Consider the following 23,454-nt stretch of genomic DNA (forward strand, 5'->3'; position numbering starts at 1 on the left):
ACTAATATGGAACGGACGGAAGAAAATGTCGGAACGGACGGAAGAAAATGTCTGGAGTAGCACTCTGTTTGTGAAATATGGAAAAGTAGGGTGAAGGCTGATGTATTTTATTAAGAGCAAATGAGGGATATAGAGCTAGATAATGTAAGAATTGTTAACTAGTGAACAACATTTGCCTTTTGTTCTGCTGTTAGCTTGTAAGATAGTCACAGAAGATTGATTTTAGTAATGGCATAGTATTACATGAGACACTGATTAAAGAAGCTTTATTGACAAGTACAGTGCCGTGGGGATGGGTCAATCTATTTTGTAATAAGCAAAGTTGTGTTTCAACATGACAAGTGATCCAGTTTGGGAGGTAAACATAGTCAGTCATGCTTGTGGCAGTCTTCCTTTCTTTGGGGGTGGATCACCAGAAATTGACCCTATGATTATATGTACACAGAAGACGACCAGTTCTAAGTCATTATGTATTTAATCGGTGTATATTCAGTTAACTCTCTTGGGTGGCTGTAAACATCTGGTGCTGTGCTTGGTAATAGGACTGAATTCGAAACATAAAGAGCTGCATCTCTTGATCTCATGGGGCTCAGTCTCATGAAGAAGACACACAAGTGCTGTTTTTTCCAGGAGGAGACTTTGACCTTGAAATGGAGAACTTGGAAAGCTTTGCTTAAAAAAACTGATGCTCAAAATGATGGAAATGAATTAACTAATTAATTTGAAGAGAAAGGGATTTACCACAAAGGAACAGCAAACTCAAATTTTATGCGATGGAGATGGGGGATGGATAGAAAATAAATGAAACTGAACTGAAACAATATTAGTGTGGAAAAAAAAACAGGGGTATCTCTGTCTGAGATGAAGTAGGGGCCAGATCGTGATTTTGTTTAGGTTAGCCACATAATTTATCATTAAAAATGGAATATATTCTTGATAATGAAATCTGACATGTTTATAATTAATCGGGGACAATCAGCATAACCCATGTGGGCTGTACAGTCACCATGTCCACTATCCTCCGAGCAAAGAGAAGCTTCTAAAGAGGGAGGGTATGAGACGACAAATAGGAAGGCCTTAGAGCAGAGAAGGGCTAGGAGGGGGGGAGGTTGCAGTCCTGATGCGGACAGACAATTTAGGAAGCCACTTTAGGGGATTATCCAAACGATGGCAATACCTTGAGTGGGAGGGGTGGAAAAAGAGAGAACAGACAGATAGATTTCTGAGATGTTTAAGGGATGAGTCTTGGTGACCAATCAGATGGGGATTATGATGAAAGGGGCCTCCTGGTTTGATTTCAGCTTCGGACAATGAGGGGGCTGATGATGCTATTCCATAAAATGGGAAGCACCACAGGTGGCCAGCAGCAGAGAGCGGCAGGCGGACACTTCGTTGGAATGAGGCTTGGAGTGTGGACGATGAGGTCGATGTTCATGGTAACCCAGTGGGGAGTCCATAGAATGTACCAGAGACAGTACGTCAAAATCCTCCACCTGGCCCTGTCCAAGGATGGAGGTTCTGTACTTCAGGAAATTGGCCATGAAGCACTTTGTCCTGGCACTGACTTGGGAGCTAGACCCTATCTTGTGTCCGATTATAAGTTTCCACCAAATAATAATGAATGTTGTTCACCCCGGGGCAGCAAGAAATCAGGTGTTGGCAAGGAACTGTCCTTCCACTTGGCTGTGTTCTTTATGTTTTGGGAGTGGGAAGGAAAAATCATACCACCCTGGGTGAGAAAATAGCTGGACAGAAGACTAAGGAGGACAACTCACTGGAATGGCCTGATTGATGGACTCTAGGAACTGTGATAATTGATATCCAATTGAATTCAGTTGTTCTGCGTTATTATTACTTTATTACTGCATTATTTCCAAGACGTCCATAATTTTTTCTGAAATGCTGCAGTCTGGTCTTCCCTGTATTTGGTAAATTAAGGGAAAAACCCAAGCTATAGCTAGAAGCTATAGAGATCATCTACTGAGCTTAAACTTTTGTTTGGTCACTAGAGTCATGGTCCAATGTGGGCAGCTCACTGGAGTAACTTTCAATGACCAAGATGGGTTTGTAGAATATGATATCACTCCTTCCACGACCTCCAGAAAATTTGGGAGGGAGGGGGTACCCACTTAAAGCATCCAAATTCCTATGGTCTCGAGATAGGAGCTCAAACTATTTTTATTTGGATATTAAGGGAAAGGATGGTATCTACAGGCTGAAGGAACTAGGTTGAAGTCTGCCTTGGTTTCCCTGAGCTGTCCGGGAGCCAGTGGGAGATTCTATACCTCTCCCCCGGCCCATTCCTTCAGTGGAAAAACATTCACATGGCAAAAAAATAGTTGCATGGGTGTAATTATGATTTGTTTTGGCAATTTAGTAGCAATTTTGCTTGTACAATACTATTAATATCTCAGAAAGTATTTCCCTTCAAATTAAGGATTTCAAGAAGAAGATGGACTCTACGTTTTTATTATGTTTTATAGCTTAAATTCTGTAGCTTCAATTTCATGATAGAAGCCAAAAGAAAAGTAGAAATTGCTCAAAGAAGTTTTTAGAGACATTTTAGCACCATATCAATTTCATACATCATGAAATTTCAACTACGGTAAACTGAAGTGTACTAAATTTCCACTAAGAAAGTCATCAGGAAGGATAAGAGATTTGCTATCTCTTTATACAAATTACAGGTAGAAAATAAATGTGTAGACAGATAATGTGATACCGTTCAGAAACTATTATTAGCATTATCACCACTATAGCTCATAATACAAAGATTCTGTCTAAGTTGAAATGCATTTTGGTCAGTATTTGTTATAATTCCTAAATATTTTTGTTATGATAAGGTGTGGTGCTTTCATTACATTTAGCTTATGTTCTTTCATATAACTACAATCCTATTCCAGAAGATGCCATTCTACAATAATTTATTTGGTGCTATGGATTTCTACCAAGAAAAGTTTGTCAAACATCTTAAGCAAGTGAAAAAAATTATTACAAAGAGTCTCAATCATCATGGTCATTTGTAACCATCTTCTTTGAATATTTATTTTGGAAGAACAGGTCATTTCACTAATCCATTAAAAAATTAATTTGTTCCTGTTGAAAATGCAGAGAAACATGAATCATTTGTAACAGCTTATTTTCAATGAAAATATGAATTCATTCACAGCAACATAATTTATCAGAAAGTTTCTCACATGAACAGCTTGGAAGCAGATGTGTTAGTTCAATGGGCATACAGCCATGTCTAATAACAGCACATGGAATAAAGAAGTTATTTTATTAAGAGCAAACACAATTTAGTGTGGCCTGATGCAAAGAATCACAATAAGAACTGGTCTTGCCAGCTTATGGCTTGATAAAACAGGTATTAGTTTAATGGCTTTTCAAAAAACAATGGTGAAGGCTCCTCATTGTCAGAGAGGCAACATGAAGGCCCTGAGCAAATCAAGTTATGAGTAGTTTTAAACTGTTCTCAGGAGGAGGGAAGGTAGGCAGGAAGCCAGGGCCACGGGAGGAGCCCTGGTTCCACTGTAGCTAGATTCACTGACGATTGGCATTTCTTCCACATAAGGAAAGTGAGAAAAATTTAGTCAAGGAATGGACCATACATTCCAAGCCAACTCATGAAATGTGAGGACAAGCAGTTACTTCGTCAGCATTTGACACATAAAAGCATCAAGGGACACCCGAATATAGATTTCTTCCTAGGAGAGTTCAAACAAGAAGGATCTGGAATGAAGGACCTCAGGACGGAGTTGGATGGAGAAAATCAGTCAATGGGGGGCGGTACTGCAGGCAGACTCCTGGCCCCCTCAAAGCTGCCCACATCCTAGTCTCTGCATCCTGAGCAGGGACTTACATGGGTAGAGCGGCAGGAAATTGCAGGAGCCCCAGTTGTAGCTGCTGGACCTGATGTTGGTACCTTTGCTAGAGTAACATGGTCTCAGGTATAGTGTGTGGATGTGCATGTCAAAAATGTGTCCTTTTCCAAACCTATCAGAAAGGAAATTTAGAAACAGTCCATAGTTTCCTAGAATGGACAACGGTCTTGCCCCAAAGCTACGTTAGCACTTCCTCTCTCTGTCATGGTGTAGTCTGAAGAGACCTGTATCATTTAGACAGCCTGCAGAGCACACTAGTCCCTTCTATTCGCCCAATCGGTACAACTATTTTTTTTTAAAGATTTTATTTATTTGACAGAGAGAGACACAGCGAAAGAGCGAACACAGCAGAGGGAGTGGGAGAGGGAGCGGCAGGCCTCCCGCCGAGCAGGGAGCCTGATGCGGGGCTCGATCCCAGGACCCTGGGATCATGACCCGAGCCGAAGGCAGACACTTAACGACTGCGCCAACCAGGCACCCCTAATCGGTACAATTATTAAGAATCTAGGGTTTTAAAATAGTGCAACATATGTTAAGAAAAAAGAAAAAGAAGAAGATAGCAGGAGGGGAAGAATGAAGGGGGGGGACATCGGAGGGGGAGACGAACCATGAGAGACCAGGGACTCTGAAAAACAAACTGAGGGTTCTAGAGGGGAGGGGGGTGGGGGCATGGGTAAGCCTGGTGATGGGTATTAAAGAGGGCACGTTCTGCGTGGAGCACTGGGTGTTATGCACAAACAATGAATCATGGAACACTACATCAAAAACTAATGATGTAATATATGGTGATTAACATAACAATAAAAGAATTAAAAAAAAAGAATCTAGGGTTTTAGGGCAGAGGTCTGAAAACTATGGCCTGTGGATCAATTCTAGCCTACTTCCTGCTTTGTGCACAGCTTTGGGAGAACACAACTATACTTTTTTTTTTCATATTGTCTATGGATGCTCTCATGTGACAATGACGGAGTTGAGGAGTTGTGGCAGAGAGTCTATGGCCCACAAGCCTAAACCATTTTACAGAAAATTTGCTGATTCCTCATCTAGGGCATGCTGGGACCTCTCTCCAAAGTCAATAACAAAGTCTTGCCTCTCTCATTTCCCACTATGAGAAATATGGCACGGTGCCTGGTAGGCTTCTTTGGGTTCTGGAAGCAGCCTTTTCCACACTTGGGAATAGATCTGTGACCAAACACTGGGTGACATATAAGGAAGGCTTCAGTCAGCTTTGAATGGGGCCTAGAACAAGAACAGGTTCTACAGTGGGTCTAAACAGCAGATAAGTAGTCAAGCCCCTTGGACCATACAACCCTACAGACCCTATGTGGGATCACTGTATGATATGCTGTGCAGATGTCACTGGCCATCGACAATAGGAACATCACACTGCAGAAATTCAAGGTTTGGGAGCAATGCCATGTCATCTGCTGCAGAGAAATATACAACTCTCTTTAAAAAAAAAAAAAATCTCCTGGGATGCCTGGGTGGCTCAGTTGGTTAAGCCTCTGCCTTTGGCTCAGGGCATGATTCCAGGGTCCTGGGATGGAGTCCCGCATCAGGCTCCTTGCTCAGCGGGGAGCCTGCTTCTCCCTCTGCCTGCCACTCCCCCTGCTTGGGCTCTCTCTCTCTCTCTGACAAATAAATAAATAAAATCTTTAATAAATAAATAAATAAAAATAAAATCTCCTGACACGCTACTGAACCCTGCTACAGAGGAAGTGCCTCACACTGGGACACTAAATGTGGGCAAATTTGCCTATAATGAGCTGGGTTTCCTCAGACCCACCAAGTCACAAGTCATCTGGGCTCAGCTGAAAGCTAACTCAAATGGGAAACAGTACATGTGGGATCAAGCATGAGCAAGCACAAACAAGCTACACAAGCCACCCAGGCCAGATCCTTACATCATCCACTACTCCTCCCCAGCACAGTTCCCACAGCTTACACTTAAGAGTTGCACGAATGACCCCTTATTACCAGCTGCCGGAGAAGGGAAAAGTATGAACTTGGTGCACAGACAGCTTGACTGAGAACGTGAGCGCAAGCTGAAATGGAAGGTAATACCACTAGAGTCACTAAAGTTGTAATCAGAGGGCCACAGAAAGACAGTGGTGAGGAGAAACCCTCCAAAGGAGCAGAACTTTTGGATGATGCCATGGTCATCCAGTTTGTGCGAAAGAAAGGGCTCAAGGTTATAATATATATGGACTTATGGGCAGTAATTTGGCCAGTTTGTCAGGGTCCTAGGAGATTTGGAAGATCAGAGACAAGAAGGTCTGAAATAGAAGCAGATGGATGTACCTATGGGGTGGGCACAAAATGTAAAGATCTTTGGCCACTAGGAAAGCATATGCGCCATGAGACAATCACTGAACAGCCAAGTAGACAGAATGACTTAACCAGTTAGTATCAACCAACCTCAATCACTGGTCACTGCTAGGTCAATGGATGCATGAACAGAGTAGCTGTGGAGGTGGGAACGGAAGCTATGCATCACCAAGAAGCATGAGCTCCTCAGGACTGATACAACATCACTCCTGAACGTTCAAATGCTCAGCCACAGAGACCAGTGTCCATTCCCCAGAATGGTTCCCTTCTATAAAAACACCAATTTTCTGGCAAGTTGACTACATCAGATCTTTTCTATCCTGAATGGACTAGACATTACTTTTGATTGGAATCATTACTTATTTCAGATAGGAGTTGTCTTTATCACCTGTAAGGTATCAGCCAACACCACCTTTTGAGGATCTACAGAGACCTTCTGAGGGTATGATACAGAAGGACCAGCAAATCTCATGGAAGTGTGCTCACTCTCACAGATCCTTTGCTGTAATGTGGATCTTTGGCTGATGCAGTGTTTTGTGGGCGGCTATATCAGGGGTAATTGTCCCTGACTGGTGGTAAGAGAGAGTCACTGTCACACTTTAGGGACAAGGAGGAATATGTTTGGCAAGTAGATACTCCTTTGACCAATTTTAATGGTAAATGCAAAAGAGCAGCAGCTATAGCTTGAGGGGTCACGGGAGACAAGACAAGGGTTCAAACTCTCTGCAGGGCCATTAGCCGGACTGATTGGAGCCCAGCCTGGGCAGCGGGGGAGGGGGAGAATGAGCACCGCCGCAGCCCAGAGACCCCCTGCAGGGGCAGGGTCTGTGGTCTGTTCCATCCTCCTTCCTCATGTATGTTTCCCAGGAAGTGAGGCTCACCAGCAGTGTGAACCCTCAGGGGTGCTGAGCTGGGCCACCCAGATCCCTGCTGCAGGACTGAAGGGTTTATTTCCCCCAGACACTGAGCAGTTTTTGTCCTCTTCTACAAGCTGCTGAAGCTGAAGAGAGCTGTTTGTCCAAGTTCATGCCCACTTCACTGGGCAGTCAACATCCAATGCCTGGTTGATACAAGAGTGTAAATACCCAGGCCCTCACTCCCACTCGGGACATCTTTAAGGGGCCCTAGCAGCGGGGTTGGCTGCACGCTTGGGTGACTGCCCCGCAGCCCAGCTTCTCCATCAGCCCCATCCTGCCCTGTCCCCTCTGCACCCCACAAATGTTGTTCCGGATAGTACCCCCGATAAATGTCCTCCATGATAACTGCTATCTCCGAGTTTACCTCCCAGGGAACCCAGTTTGCTACAGCATGTGATTAAAAAGTGGAGACAGCTCCCAAGAGGCAGCTAAAGGAGCCAAAGGTGACCAGGAGGGGATATGGCAACACAGAACTGTTTTTCCTTGTAAGATTTCTTATGCTGGTTTCATTTTTAAAATATATTCATGTATTTTTTTAACAAAAACTTAAATATGTTATAAATAGGGAAAATAGGGGCACCTGGGCGGCTCACTCGTTAAGCGTCTGCCTTCGGCTCAGGTCATGATCCCGGGGTCCTGGGCTCAAGCCCCGCATCGGGCTCCCTGCTCAGTGGGAGGCCTGCTTCTCCCTCTCCCACTCCCCCTGCTTGTGTTCCCTCTCTCGCTGTGTCTCTCTCTGTCAAATACATAAGTAAAATCTTTAAAAATAAATAAATAAATAAATAAATAAGTAGGGAAAAGAAGGAAAAAACAACTGCATTGGCGAAGCCATTACAATCATGGGTCAGGTTGTTTTCCATTCCATCCATTTTCATTTGCAAATCTTCAAAACCAGCCCCCAGGGAAGCTACTGCCACACCAAACGTCCAACTCTTTTACTAAATTATATGCAAACTGTTTCATATTCCCTTTCTCATTTTGTATTCCTTCTTGTACGCATACATGTGCTCATTTGCACATGTCCCCAACACAGAGTGGGCTTCTATTCTCTTTCTTCCCTGTTACCACTCTCCATCACCCAAAACTTTGGGAAAATAAAAGAACTGCCAGGACATTCTGAAGGTTTCTGGTAGATTCATAATGTAGTTGACACAGGACTGGAAAGCCAATCAACTGAACATAGGTTGATATGAGTTGGGTTTATGGCATCTGTTTCTTCATTATAAGGAAAATATTTGGTGACTCAATCTGTCAGATCTAACTCATATTGTGTATTTCACAAAGACTACATAAAAATGCTCCAGTTATAATTATCTCTCCTGGAGTCCAGCGCCATCAACTTAATACAAATTTTTTAAAGAAAACCAAATCTGACCTATCAGATAAAGGTTTATGTTCATTTTAAAGGACACCGGAAATATTAGAACTCTATCATTCTGGTCAAAAAGGACACCAAGATCCTTCCAATTTTCTACACCACTAGATAACTGTCAAAACTCCAGGTCTTGGAAGTACCAAGATCAGCAACATGTGGAGTAAAAAGGAATTCTAGTCACAGCTTCACCATTTTCACATTGCTACATATCCCTTTGGGGACATCACCTCATTTATCTGCATCTTAGACATTTCATTGGTAAAACTGAGCGGTCTGCACTAATAGATATTATTATATAATAACAAATCAGTGCTTTCCAGTTGCATAATGGACACTGTTCCAAGATTCCGTTATATAGGAAGGATGATACCAGCTAATGAAAGATGATCTTGTGAAAATTTTATAAAAGGAAACCTCATTTAGAATGGAGTCAGCAGGCAGGGGGGCGGGGGGGCGCCTGGGTGGCTCAGTCGTTACGCATCTGCCTTCGGCTCAGGTCATGAGCCCAGGGTCCTCGGATCGAGCCCCGCACCGGGCTCCCCGCTCAGCGGAAAGCCCGCCCCTCCCTCTCCCACCCCCCCCTGCCTGTGTTCCCCCCCTCGCTGTGTCCTTCGCCGTCAAATAAATAAATAAATAAATAAATAAAATCTTAAAAAAAATGGAGTGAGGGAGGGTAACAGGGGGAGGCCCGAAGTCCTATCACCCAAGTGCAGACCCAATAGGAAAAGACCACCTCGCACTGGAAATCACTACCCCATCAGAAGGAAGGGCTTTCCTCCTCCCCTACCCGGCAACAGCCCAGCCAATGAGAGACAGTCACAGCTCAGCCAATGAAAAGCCACTCCACAGCATCCTCCCCACCCCTTTGTTCAGCCAACTTGCCTGTGATTTTGCCATAGGCTCTTTTTTTTAATTTTTTAAAATAATTTTTTATTGTTATGTTAATCACCATACATTACATCATTAGTTTTTGATGTAGTGTTCCATGATTCATTCTTTGTGCATAACACCCAGTGCTCCACGCAGAACGTGCCCTCTTTAATACCCATCACCAGGCTAACTCATGCCCCCACCCACCTCCCCTCTAGAACCCTCAGTTTGTTTTTCAGAGTCCATCGTCTCTCATGGTTCATCTCCCCCTCTGACTTACTCCCCTTCATTCTTCCCCTCCTGCTATCTTCTTCTTCTTTTTTTTTCTTAACATATATTGCATTATTTGTTTCAGAAGTACAGATCCGTGATTCATCAGTCGTGCACAATTCACAGTGCTCACCATAGCACATACCCTCTCCAATGTCTATCACCCAGCCACCCAATCCCTCCCACCCCCCACAACTCCAGCAACCCTCAGTTTGTTTCCTGAGATTAAGAATTCCTCGTATCAGTGAGGTCATATGGTACATGTCATTCTCTGATTGACTTATTTCACTCAGCATAACACCCTCCAGTTCCATCCACGTCATTGCAAATGGCAAAATACTAGCCAATAGGATCCAACAGTACATTAAAAGGATTATTCACCATGACCAAGTGGGATTTATCCCTGGGCTGGCAAGGTTGGTTCAACATCCGCAAATCAATCAACGTGATACAATACATTAACAAAAGAAAGAACAAGAATCATAGGATCCTCTCAATAGATGCAGAAAAAGCATTTGACAAAGTCCAGCATCCTTTCTTGATCAAAACTCTTCAGAGTATAGGGATAGAGGGTACATACCTCAATATCATAAAAGCCATCTACGAAAAACCTACAGCGAATATCATTCTCAATGGTCAGGAACGCGGCAGGGACGTCCACTCTCACCACTGCTATTCAACATAGTATTAGAAGTCCTAGCCACAGCAATCAGACAACAAAAAGAAATCAAAGGCATCCAAATCGGCAAAGAGGAAGTCAAACTCTCACTCTTTGCAGAGGATATGATACTGTATGTGGAAAACCCAAAAGACTCCACCCCAAAACTGCTAGAACTCATACAGGAATTCAGTCAAGTAGCAGGCTATAAAATCAATGCACAGAAATCAGTGGCATTCCTATACACCAACAACAAGACAGAAGAGAGACGAATCAAGGAGTTGATCCCATTTACAATTGCACCCAAAACCATAAGATACCTAGGAATAAATCTAACCAAAGAGGCAAAGGATCTGTACTCAGAAAACTCTAAAATACTCATGAAAGAAATTGAAGAAGACACAAAGAAATGGAAAAACGTTCCATGCTCATGGATTGGAAGAACAAACATTGTGAAGATGTCAGCGCTACCTAGAGCAATCTACACATTCAATGCAATCCCCATCAAAATACCATCCACCTTTTTTCAAAGAAATGGAACAAAGAATCCTAAAATTTGTATGGAACCTTCAGAAGAGACCCCGAATAGCCAGAGGAATATTGAAAAAGAAAAGCAAAGCTGGTGGCATCACAATTCCGGACTTCCAGCTCTGTTACAAAGCTGTCATCATCAAGACAGTATGGTACTGGCACAAAAACAGACACATAGATCAATGGAACAGAATCGAGAGCCCAGAAATGGACCCTCAACTCTATGGTCAACTCATCTTTGACAAAGCAGGAAAGAATGTCCAATGGCAAAAAGACAGTCTCTTCAACAAATGGTGTTGGGAAAATTGGACAGCCACATGCAGAAGAATGAAACTGGACCATTTCCTTACACCACACACAAAAATAGACTCCAAATGGTTGAAAGACCTAAACGTGAGACAGGAGTCCATCAAAATCCTAAAGGAGAACACAGGCAGCAACCTCTTAGACCTCAGCCACAGCAACTTCTTCCTAGAAACATTGCCATAGGCTCTTGTCCCAGATTACATTTCTCTGCTCTCCCTGAATAAGCCCACTTTTGCTTGTAAAATAACAGAATTTTATTTTTTACCAATAACCAATTTTAAATAATTGGCTTCTGTTTGGTTGGCTGTCTGTTGCTTTTCCTTGTTTACCTTATTGTCTAAAGAATTAAATGTGTTTCAAAGAGTGACACTTAGGAAAGGATTTTTTAAAAAATGAAGCTATTTCCGAGAGTGGACAAGGGCCACTTCGGTGACACAGCTCCCAGAAAATGAAGATGCCATTTCCCACAGATGACCCCCACTTCATAGAGGCAAGTCTTCAATGCCACATTAACTCCACTCTATTTGCATACTGTACATCTGAATTTAATGAGATTTGGAAAGTTAGTCATCTCAAAAAGAGAATGTTAATTATAATTGCTTTCATTTGAAATTACAGATAAGAATTTTTTAAACTTTTATATTATAGAAGGGTACACTATATTCCTCCATATAATCCTGTGTATCAATATAGTGCTCACTGGCCAAGCTCTCTCTGCAGAAGTAGAAGGATATCACCAATTTAAATATACAAAACATTTCAACAAACAGTTGCTGACAAAATATTGTCTCTGGCAAAACTTTAAACGTAGTTTAACTGCCTTTACTTGTTATAATCAATAAACATGTTTCTAATTTTTTTTCTGTCATTTTTGCATCCACTTAAAAGGAAAATGCATGACAAATGCAGTTTTTGTTAATAATTCATAATAATCACAGGATGTACCAAATGGCTTAAAAAACAGACCACCAGTAAAGAAGGTGAACATCTACACATCTTTTTACTGTTTTAAGAAAATGAAAATTCAGTATAATTCCCTCATTTTAAACTTTTATACAACATCTCTTAAAATATATTCTGCATTTTACTTCAAAAATGCATTTTATTAAGAAAAAAAGAAGGAATAGATTACAAATCAGGATATGAAAATCATGACATATGATGAATCAATGCGTTTTGATGCCATAATGCTGCAGTTTCTAGCAGTGCGGACCACACAGAACCATGAGGCGTCACCATCTATAAACCTGTCTACATTCCCAACGAGGTTAATGCAGCTACTAAATCACATGAACACTTGCAATAGATTCAGAGCTGTTATTATGCTTGTATTCAGCTTTGCATCAAATAAAAACTACCGTTTCTGTGTTCAATCCTTCAAGTCTTTCAATTAAAAAAAAAAGTATGCATTTATCAACATAGATCCTTCATAAGCTACTATGTTAATTCATATCCCAAGATTTAGTCAGGCATTTACAGAAACAGTAAAATGGTTATAGAGCTACGGGAAAGACAGGCAGGTTAAGAAGGAAAATATGATGCTTAACTTATGTATTTCCAAACTGTTCTGGTGTGAACAAATGAAGGAATCCAATTTTTCCTTGCCAGGCACCTGGAATGTGTGAGCATAAAGAGCAAAGTGCCTTTATTATATAATTGGCTTATGAAATTTCAAGATAACTACATGCATGCATCTTGTTTGCTTTGCCTCAAAATCCATTATTTTAACAAGTTTCATAAGGTTACTGATAATTCTCTGATCTCTTGGTATGTATACACACCCTAATCAGAATGTACTAGTTAGTAGGTTATATTGATTTCTGGTATTTTTTAAGAAATTACCCCATCACCATAAATGAGACATGACAGAATGGCAGACTTAGCACAGATCAGAGAATATGCCATCACCCCTTAGAGTGAGCATCCTTTAACTACCCCACTGGCTTTGGTGAAAGGAGGCATAATTGCAGCTTCTATTTCAAAAAGTCTGTCCTGGAGGTCAGTGCATGGAAAAATGTATGCCTGAAGGGGTATATGTTTTAGAATGGGGAACGGAGCTCTCTACCTCAAATTGTCCCTTTTTCTTTTTAATACATCAGGAATGTGCTCCATGGACTATAGTCAAGGGAGATCAAAGAAAATTTGGTGACAAGCTTTAGAAAAACAGAAGTACAAACCTATTTAAAAAAAAAATAACTGGCATAAGGCTCGGGGAAAGTATTCTCAAAAGTACGTTTCATACGAGACATTACAGTTGTAAATAAAAATAATTTTTTTGGCATTGTTAAGAACTGTGTTTTTTATATCAACAAGCTTAGCAGTTGCAAACACTTCACAGTCTTGGGGAAATTGGCATTTATCCAGCGTCTTCCCTACTGCCACCACCAAACACGGAGAGCAGATGATGAGAAATTTAAAAGGCAGGACATCACACACTGGACAACCAATGCACTCTCTGAGTCTTGTCACATATGGATTTTACATTCAGAGCTAAAGTCTGACACTCAAAACCTAATACGTTCAAAATCATTAAGAAGAGTCAAATAGAAAAAGAGCAATACGATCAAACCAACAACAACAAAACATCTTTCAAGACTATTGATAAACTGTATTGAATGTGATACAGAGAAAGGCAAAGGGTTGATATATTTTTGGCCACTGAAGATGCAAACACCAGCCAAACAGGATCTGAGAAGCATTACCAGGTCTATGAATAACACTGGAGGGACACTAAAACAAACACAGAGCATGTTCTCAAAAAAAGCAAGTCATTATCATCCAATTTTGATTTTTTACCTCTAACAAAAGTGATGTATCACATGGTTGAGAGACCAGGGCTACAGTTTTCACATTCAAAAACCGTAGTCATCAAGCGAGTCAAATTTCCATTCTAGATCCTATCAGAACAGTTGGGAATTAAGAGCAATATCGAATTCCTTGTTCTCTAGAACGACTGCTATGGGAAATACGTCACCGGATGAGGCCTCCCGCAGCCATCTCGAGTCTGGATACAGGAAGATGGCAGCGCTGAAAATCCGTTGCCTGTACATTCAGTGTAAGAACATTTTCTTGTCCATTGAGAGCCCCTGGCTATTAAAGCAGACTGTCGGAATTGCAAGTTAAATCACAGCCGCCAATCAGAAGAAGTACTCTTTCTGATTTTCATTGACTGCACTTTGTATATTAAGCTCACTTTTCAAAACAGCCTCAGCACCGTCTACATTCTCTGACCTTTTTGCCTCATTTCTTTGGTATAACCTTTTCTGCTGATAAATGCGAACAGCTATGGCAGTGATGCAGAGCAAGATAAAGACCACGGCAGCTATCAAACCTAGAGAGAGGGGAGAAACAATGCGAAATCAGAATTGTTGTCCAAATGGAGGCCCGCTGACTTCACTGTCTAGTAAGTCAGAATAAAATTATTTTCCGCATAAATCGAGCACCTGGTATCTATAAATTAAAAAAATATCCAAACCTCAAGTATTTCTGGATCAGGTGGCATCATAATACATTGCGTTTGTTTCTGGGTTCTATCAGCCCGGTAGGTTCGCCTCCATTTACTCTGCACGCATATTATACTGGATTTATTCAGTGCATTTCCATTTATCTTTTTAAAGAATTTTTTAGTGCATTTTACATTAAACACAAGATGTTACCAACACGTCTCTAAGACCATGTGATCATTGCGTATTTATACACAAATTTTAATTATTTTAAAATTATAGACAGTAGTAAGATGGTAAAATGATTAAATGTGTCTTTGTACTTAAATATTTAAACAGTGTCATTCAGTTGATTCGCAATAGTTCGTTATACTGCTGAAGAGGAGGGCAGGATACACGCATCTGAATAATCCTGACTAGTGAAATATATTCATACAGATAATATAGATTATTTCGCTTATTTCTATATGAGGAATACTGATATTCTGAAACATTGTAAACGTTGTAAAGGTTGTAAATAAAAGACTGAAATACCACAATTGTTAACTATGCCCATATATGGGTATCAACCTTGGCATTACATTGGGCCAGAAGTTCTTCGAAGCGTGATCTGTGAGTCCCTTTTGGGTCCCAGGACACTTTGAGGAGGTCCACGGGGGTCAAAGCTATTTTCATAATAATTCTAAGATGCCTTTTCCATTCTGTTGACATACCCACTGCTAATGTAAAACAAGCCTGGGTAAAATTCCTGGTACCTTAGCACAAATCAAGGCAAGGCTACCAAACTGTAACAGCGGTCACTGAATTCATTATTACACTGCCAGGCAACCCCAGAGAAAAAGAAAAAAGCTAGCTTCACTTAAGAGTGCCCTCGATGAAGCACTAAAAATTACTTATTTTATGAAATCTTGACCTTTGGCTACATGCCTTTTTAACATTTTGGGTGATGAAATGGAAAGTACTTGGGGTGTATCTCCAAGTACAATGGCTGTCCCCAGGAAAAGCGTTTGTGTTAAAAGCTGTCTTGTGAGCTCAACTAGTCACTTTTGGCTTCATGGAACACCACTTTTGTTTGAAAGAATGACTGACAAACCATGGTTGTTTTGACTCAGATATTCGACAGATACTTTCTCTGAAATGAGTGAAGTGAGTCCGTCACTTCAAGAAAAAATAGCTGACAATATATGTCACCAGTGATAAAAGTCAAGCTTTCAAATGAAAAACAGAATTTGGAAAACTACTGCCTGTCACCATGAGTTTGAGAGTTTCCTAATACTTACACTTTTCTGATGAAAACAGTGGAGGTATTAACTGATGGAGTTGTTTTTAGACAAAAATAGGTACAGTGAAAACAGCAAGGTGGATCACCTGTCATATTGTAAAGCCAGGATTCTTCCTTCCAGTCTCAATTAGGTGCATAACTCTAACGGAGTCCACCAAGCCAACACACTGAATCATTATCACCAGAAACTGTGATTTCTCACCAATCACAGTGGATTCCTAAGCATATGATTTAATGGACGGATTCACTACAGCAAATCATAATACTGCCAATGGCCGAGCCGATTTTTGGCTGGGTCAAACTTACCTGAGAAGGACAGCAATTATTCTTTTCTCATAAATCTAATATAAACGTGGCAATCAAATACTGCACTTGAAATCTAAAAAATTCACTACATATCCACTATTAGTTATATTAGTAAGTAATAATTTTATTCGGAGTATCTAATTGTTGTTATATGTTTTGCCTCTCAGCAGTTGAGTTGCTATAAATATTTCTATTGTCTGGCATCTTGTTATAGGCCTCTTGTATCAAGAGAGACATTCTGAATAATTTCAATGTGAAAAACTGATGAAGTCTATTATAGAGAGCAGGCTACAGCAATTATAAAATAAACATCAACATTACAGTGGCCGAGACAAGATACCCAGACAGTCATAATCGTGAATGGACTCTGGAACTACTTTGTTCCATGTATGTGATTTATCTCCTTTAATGTGGGGGAAGGTATTATGTCAGGATTTGTCATGTCCAAGGAAACCTTGATCTAACCTGTTATACAAAAAAAAAAAAAAAAACACTACATAAAATATGGCCAACCACTGTGCTCTATGACATTGCCATCTGAGGCTCTGTCTGAATGTGTTTTTATGAAGATACTGTGTAGCTTTCTCTTTGTCTAAATCTCACCATCCTTATCTGCATAGCCTGGCCAGAAATTCTCTATAATATCTGGGTCACCAGTTTTAAATGTCTTATAAACAATTTTCCCATCTTACATTATACAGTGTTTGTAAGTGAAGAGAAAGATCACCTACAATATAGAACATAGGGCAATTAGCCAATTTGGAGAAATTTTAAATGGATTAATTATTGCTACACAGTGGGTGCAATTTACGAGTAACTAGACAACGGGTGAAAAATTATACTACGATGCTACCAGATGGAGAAACTCCCCAGAGGATGATATTCTGTGATTTAGCAGATAAATCGCATGTGGTCCCAGACAAGGCCTTCGGAGCTTAAACAGCCATGCCCAGCTGCTTTGCTTCTGATGCTCAGTCTCTGCAATGCCCAAAAGCAGACGCCACTGGATTCCTAGACACTCAATCCCTGGGCTGCAAATTTTCCACCCTGTCTTTGTCCGCGCTCTGCGTCTGAGCCAAGCGAGATTCCACAGGTGACTCATAACTCGTTCCTGTTCCAGAGTAATGTAGAATGACTTATCAACACACCCCTCCGTTAGTCTGTAAATCTTCCCAATGATCTCTGCCCAAAGCAACAGTATTCTAAAGATTAAATACTCCGTTCTAACATTGGCTTGACTGTCCAATCACTCTCTACGTATATCTACCTTTGTGTCTTTATCCCCCTATCTCTATACCTAGTTAAGTGTATAAACGAAGCTCCATTATGAGACTGCAACAATCTGTTTGACAAGGAATCCCAGTTTAAAATGTGAAGCGCATTAAATGCTAGAGCTTTAGATGAGGTTTTACCATATAATGTATTAATAATAATATATTCATGTGTTTCTTTTAGACATGCAGTTATTCAGCTATTAACTACTCTTCTAGCAGGCCTTACTGTTGTTTATTTTTTGCTTGTTATATGACTAAATGGGAATTCTATCTTGGGTATCTTTAATTTATACACCATTAGTTTGCTAAAAGAAAAATACCTGAAATAGCAATGGGGATGTTAATATCCTCACAAAGATTTGACTAGTACTATTGTCCGTCTCAGTAAAATCCCAACTTCTAAGAGGAAGTTGATGTCCGGATGAGTAAAGGTACAAAAAACAGAACAAATGGATCAGGTACAAAGCCCACAAAAACTGCCCAAGTAAAAGAGTAATCACATTATCTGGCAGTGTAATAAAATAACTTCACTTTTTATGTCCTTATCCTACGCAGAGTGCGGAGAAAAGATGAGCCACTTAGCATTTCCATTATCTGATTAATAACCTTCTTAAGACCATTGATCAGGAAGAAGACGGTATATTTGGGGGGTTGGTTTTAAATAAATTATGTCTCAGAGAATATGCTGTTTCATTGCCAGGAAGATATACTTAAATGTTTTTGTGTTAATTCTGCAATTTAAAAATAACTATGAATCACTTTTATTCCATTAGCCTAATATTTGACAAAAATGCAACTAAAAATGTAATATTCATTGATGTGAGCACCTAAACCATGGAAATATCCATTTTATTGAGCATGACCACGACATAAAATATAAGTTTTTCCTGCTTTTTACATAAACTCTTGCAGAAGCAGTACAACAAAGTCCAAGAAGCCAATAAAAAGCATATTGCTTCCTCAAGTATATTCAGATTTCCCTAGGGATTGTAGAAGGCCACTTTCAAGCTAAATGATAACTCATTTTTACACAGTTTAGCAACTATTCCTTGAGTGTGGTGCCTTGGTGAAATTATCCATTATTTATACTGAAAATCTTCAAGGAATTCGGGAACTCAAGAAGACTCTAAAAGGCAATCCAGTATAAATAATAAACCACTCCCGTTGACCTCAGGCCTCAGTGCCTAACCCTGGGGATGTGTGTGGATTCTTCATGGTTTCTCTGATGCTCAATATTCGCCACTCCTAGTAATGACAAGTACCAAAGGAGAGCCCATCCGTGCTTTCTGTTACCTCCAATCACTGCGGAGTCACTCCTAATTGCATTAGCGAGGGGTTCTCTGTCATCTCTTGTTCCCGAATGATCTGCAGGGAAAGAATAAAAAAGGGGGGAACGGAGTGATATAACCAATCAAAAAGAAGAAATTTTGAAAAAAAAAAAAAAAAAGTCTTAAAACATTTTAAACCAGAGCAGAATTATGGAGGTCAACGTGGAATCCCTGTTGACAACTTTTTTGAAGCTCAGCAGTGTCAACTGCAGGGGCACACATGAATAAGGCACTGAGAATCTAGAGAAGAAATGGGAAAGAGAATTGGACGTCAACCAACAAAGCCAATTTTGAGAAGCCACCTCGAGGACCCACTGCCACAGCGGCATCAGAAGACTCAATACCCAGGGGACTAGTGTGTTCGTTACTGTGTAAAGGAGGGGCCACACACCACCTGCAAACGAGTGTGTCCTTTCTCTTGATGTGGCATCAGTACCACCCTGGGCCACACAGCTGGACTCTGTCACGTGTCCCGAGACGGTGATGGGGGCCGGGTGGCTGGGCTGCAGCGCGGCCTTCAGAGGGGCCACGTGGCTGAGCTGCACAGCAGAGAGACAGCCCAGGAAGCCCTGTGCGCCCGCCAGCGCTGTCTCCTGGTCTGTATCACTGTGTTCTGTGAACCCAAAGAAACATCGAAATGTTAACGATTGTGCAAGAGCAAACAGGAGGCAAGGCTACAGACGGAATGTTCCCAGTCTGGTAATACAACAGCAAATATACATACAGTAGACTAAATTCCCCTTTGTCAGTCTTTATTCAAAGAGTCGGATCCAGTAAGTCTCTCCGTGACTACTGGTGAGCCTCTCCAGGTTAATGAAGGCAGGTTTTTAAGGATGGCTAATTTAATATCATGGGGTGAACTCTGGAAGTGATTGAAGCCTCCCTAAGAATGGGCCAGGTCTGGAACTGATGAGGGTTCATGAGATGGTAAACTGAAACACAGATGATTAACATGATTTGTGATAGGGCTTGGAGTAAGAGATTCAAGTGCTTCCCAATTTGGAAATGAATTCAGCTCAGCTTGTGAGACGTAAGTCATGAAAAGCACAGAAGCTAGAGGGAAAATTGAGCTTCTGGAGTGCCCTTATCTATTGCCCAGCCAGCCGACAGTCGGGCCAACAGCTTTCTGGTACTCTGCGACCCCATCACGCAGGGGGATGATGTCGAGATGTGGTGGAGGCTACCCCCCAGAGTTGCCCTAATGACTCATGCACAGCAGTGAAAACATTCATACCTCACAGCCTTTTCTCCCTCGTTCTCTGCCACCTGTCACTCAGACAGACACGTGTGCATCCCCGTCCCCTCTAGACAGAAAAACCCTCCCCCAGATCAATGGGAGTTTAGTTTATCTGCAACTATTGTGGCACAGAGACTGGCTTGAATGCCAGAATATTAATTTATGGTTTTACAGTGGAGAATATATTTACATTTTATGCTTGGCGAGGCTCAAATTGAAACAAGGGGAATTACCTGTAGAGTTTTAAAGTTCAAATGTTATCAGACTACAATGCATCCAATCCACCCAATGTGACCAGAAAATAGCAGGACTCCTCTCTCCTACTCTGCATATACAGGGACACAGACACGGTTTGCACTTTTGTCTCTTTTTGAAAAAAGAAAAAAAAAGGATAATAGGTATTAAGTATTTATTGGGTACTTATAATGCGCTTAGCACTGTTCTCAGGGATTTGCATGCTCGTGTTTGCAGCTCCCAGGAGCCAGGAGGGTCTGATGTTCGTGGTACAGGCGGGACACGTGGGGTCAGAACTGCAGTGACTGCCTGAGGCTGAGGAGCTGTGGGCATTCTGTGCGGGACTCAGGCTCCAAACCACAAGACTCCGCTATTCATGAACTGCTCTCTGACTGACACATTGTTTTCTTTCTTCTCTTCCTATCTTCTGCAGTGCCTCTTACTTATTTTGTTATTATTTCTTTGGCTTAAGAGCCGCTGGTCTTGAAGTGACTCTGGACAACTCAGCTCTGATTGAGCCAGTCTTGTTATATTAAGAATTCTGAAGAACGCCGTTTTGTTCCATTGTCATTCACACTTTATACCTAATGATGAAAACGCTGATTAAATGTTGAGTATCATGAATGTCATCCTCCAATCTGAAAATCAGAGCAATTACATTACTCCCCTGCGGTGGGAGATAGAGATACGGCACTCAGGCTCAGGCGTTCTGCCTCAGAAGGCCATGTTCCGACCATCAGGCCACCCTGCCTCACTGCACAAAGATGGGCTTCCTGGACCCATAGGTGACCCTCAACCTCCAGCGTTATGCTGTTACATAGAAGCCATTCCGTCCATGTATAGAAAGCAAGAACGAACTTAGTCCCAACACAGAGCATTCGCTCACTTGAATGGATATACATTCAAACATATTTATGTTTAAAAAGACAGCATTCTTGCTTTGGAGTTTTTTTACTTTAATAAAAAAGGAAAAGAAAACATACATTAATAGCAGCATAGCCAGGGCAGTGCTTTTCACATTTATTTTAAAATGTTAAAATCTTGATACAATTTCTATAGATTTTAAAAAAATCTTATCTTTTGAACCAAAAAAAATGTAAATAGGTAAGATTCACTTCTCTGGTACAAATCTAATAGGAGGTGAATTTTATTTTATTTTTTTTTACAGATTTGTTTATTTGAGAGAGAGAAAGAGCTAGCAGGGTAAGGGGCCGAGGGAGAGAACATCCAAGCAGATTCCCACTGAGCATGGAGCCCAACGATGCGGGGCTTGATCTCACGACCCATGAGATCAGGACCTGAGCCAAAACTAAGAGTTGGGTGCTTAACCGACTGAGCCACCCAGGCGCCCCGAGATGAATTTTAAAGACTACACCTTCAAGTCCAAAACTTGAATATTACAAATTACTGTATAAAAGACTTTAAATTCTAAAACTTAAAGTGGGCAGTTAATCAATTAATATTTGTTTTAAGAGCTACTGATACAGGAAATAAATTCCCTGCATATCAGGCATCTCACATTCTAGCAGCAGAGACAGAAAATAAACATAGAGACAGGAACTAATGAAAATTTTGAAGAGTGGTAATGTTCTGAAGAAATGACTTAGAAAGTGTGATGGAGTGTGTCTGGAACAGAAATTTATCTTGATGGGTTAGGTGAGTTTTGTGTGTCTATTTTAAGGTTGACTCGTCATAGTCCTGTTCCCTTAGTAGTCTGTAGATATTATTCCAGCATCTTCTCGCTCTATTACTTCTTTCTCAAATTTTGTGAGATTCTCTGTGATTCAGGAATTTTGCATAGAACATGCTGGGCCCTTTTCATCTGGAGACACAAGTTTTTTCTTTAGCCTGGAAAATTTCATACATTGTGCACACAACTATTGCTTCACCTTCATATTTTTGTAAAGATTTATTTTACAGAGAATGAGAGAGAGAGAGAATGAGCAGGAGGGGCTTGGGGGAGGGGAGAATCCTCAGGCAGGCTCCCCACTGAGCACGGAGCCTGATGCAGGGCTCAATCTCACAACCCCAAGATCACTACCTGAGCTGAAACCAAGAGTTGGGTGCTTAACCGACTGAGCCACCAGGGGTCCCTTTCACTTCTAAATTTTTTATCCTCTTGGTCTGCTGATTATTCACACGGGGTCTCCTCTGCATATTCTTTAAGCTATTTTACTTTTCCCACCTGATTTTTATATTTTAGGACTTAATTTTATGTGAGTCAAGTCCTTCATTCACTTGATCTTCTACGTGATGAATTCAAGTTTCAACAAAGATCACTCTTTCCTGCTACTGACATTTTTGGTCTGGAACAATCATACTTTTTAGTTCCTCAAGGTCTTTTGGTTGCTTTGCTAAAAGCAAGTGCTCTTACTAAGTTTCAACAGGATGGTATCCGTTTCCCTGAAGAGGCTTACTGTGATAGGGAATGATGCTGGTGGCTTCGTTTCTTCCCCCTTTTTATTGTTAAATCTTCTTCTTTTTTTTTTTTTTTGTCATTGAATCTTCTTAAGAATGGAGTTGTTTTTCTCATCTGCTGGGTGCTTTTCAGTCACTGATTTCCTTAGGTGGTAGACAATGTAGCTGCCCCACACCAGTGAGGACTCCAGACAGAGAGGACTCAAAACTTCAGGTCATCCTCAGCAAAATTCAGGAACCCCTCGAGTTTCAGGTTGCTCCCTTCTTTGGCAAAGAGGGGAAATGGGCATAGTGACGTTTTCAATACTGACCTCTCCCCATGGGCTCCAGAGATCTAGGCAAGCTAAGTATTTCCAAGTGGAGGGGAGGGATCTATGCAATTTAGGGTCTGCCCCCCAAGACTTTCCTAGGCTGGCCCCTGACTGTCTTCCAACCAGAGGGCAAGGAGGCCCCCACCACTTTCTTCACTGGCAACCTCCAGGCTCCCGCCTGCCTGCTGGGCTGGACCAACAACTCCTATTTTCAGGAGAGTCAATGGGTGGGAATTAGAATTAGGAGGGAAAGCACAGCACAGGGTTTTGCAGCCACCTCCCCAGAACGGAGTCCAAACAAAATGAACAGCTACACTATGTTGTTCATAAGCAAAGCTGGCCTTAGAAATACATAGCATTAGATATCTTGCTGGACATCGACAATTGTGCTAATAAAGCCAATGAGCAAAAATAGCTATCTTTCCTGTTATCTAACTCCTGAAATGCCAACACCATCTAAAGATTAGAACAGGGAGGGTGGA

At 41.2% G+C, this 23,454-nt stretch overlaps 1 protein-coding gene across 4 annotated transcripts in view; it reads right to left on the minus strand.

Moving 5' to 3' along the window:
- Positions 1–11,702: 11,702 nt before the first annotated feature.
- CNTNAP4 (contactin associated protein family member 4) overlaps positions 11,703–23,454 on the minus strand; it is a 264,304-nt gene continuing 252,552 nt past the window's right edge. For 2 of the 4 annotated variants that reach the window (XM_027620162.2, XM_027620160.2), the window contains 3 exons: positions 19,167–19,385; positions 18,738–18,809; positions 11,703–14,470 (listed from right to left, as the gene is read on the minus strand). In XM_027620162.2, the coding sequence (XP_027475963.1) occupies positions 14,277–14,470; positions 18,738–18,809; positions 19,167–19,385 (485 nt within the window). In that variant the 3' untranslated portion in view covers positions 11,703–14,276. Of the gene's footprint in view, positions 14,471–18,737; positions 18,810–19,163; positions 19,386–23,454 lie in introns of all 4 variants that reach the window. The other 2 variants (XM_027620161.2, XM_027620159.2) reach the window with 1 other exon arrangement.

The sequence above is a fragment of the Zalophus californianus genome, chromosome 17, assembly GCF_009762305.2.
Source record: "Zalophus californianus isolate mZalCal1 chromosome 17, mZalCal1.pri.v2, whole genome shotgun sequence".
In the NCBI taxonomy this organism is placed as follows: Eukaryota; Metazoa; Chordata; class Mammalia; order Carnivora; family Otariidae; genus Zalophus; species Zalophus californianus.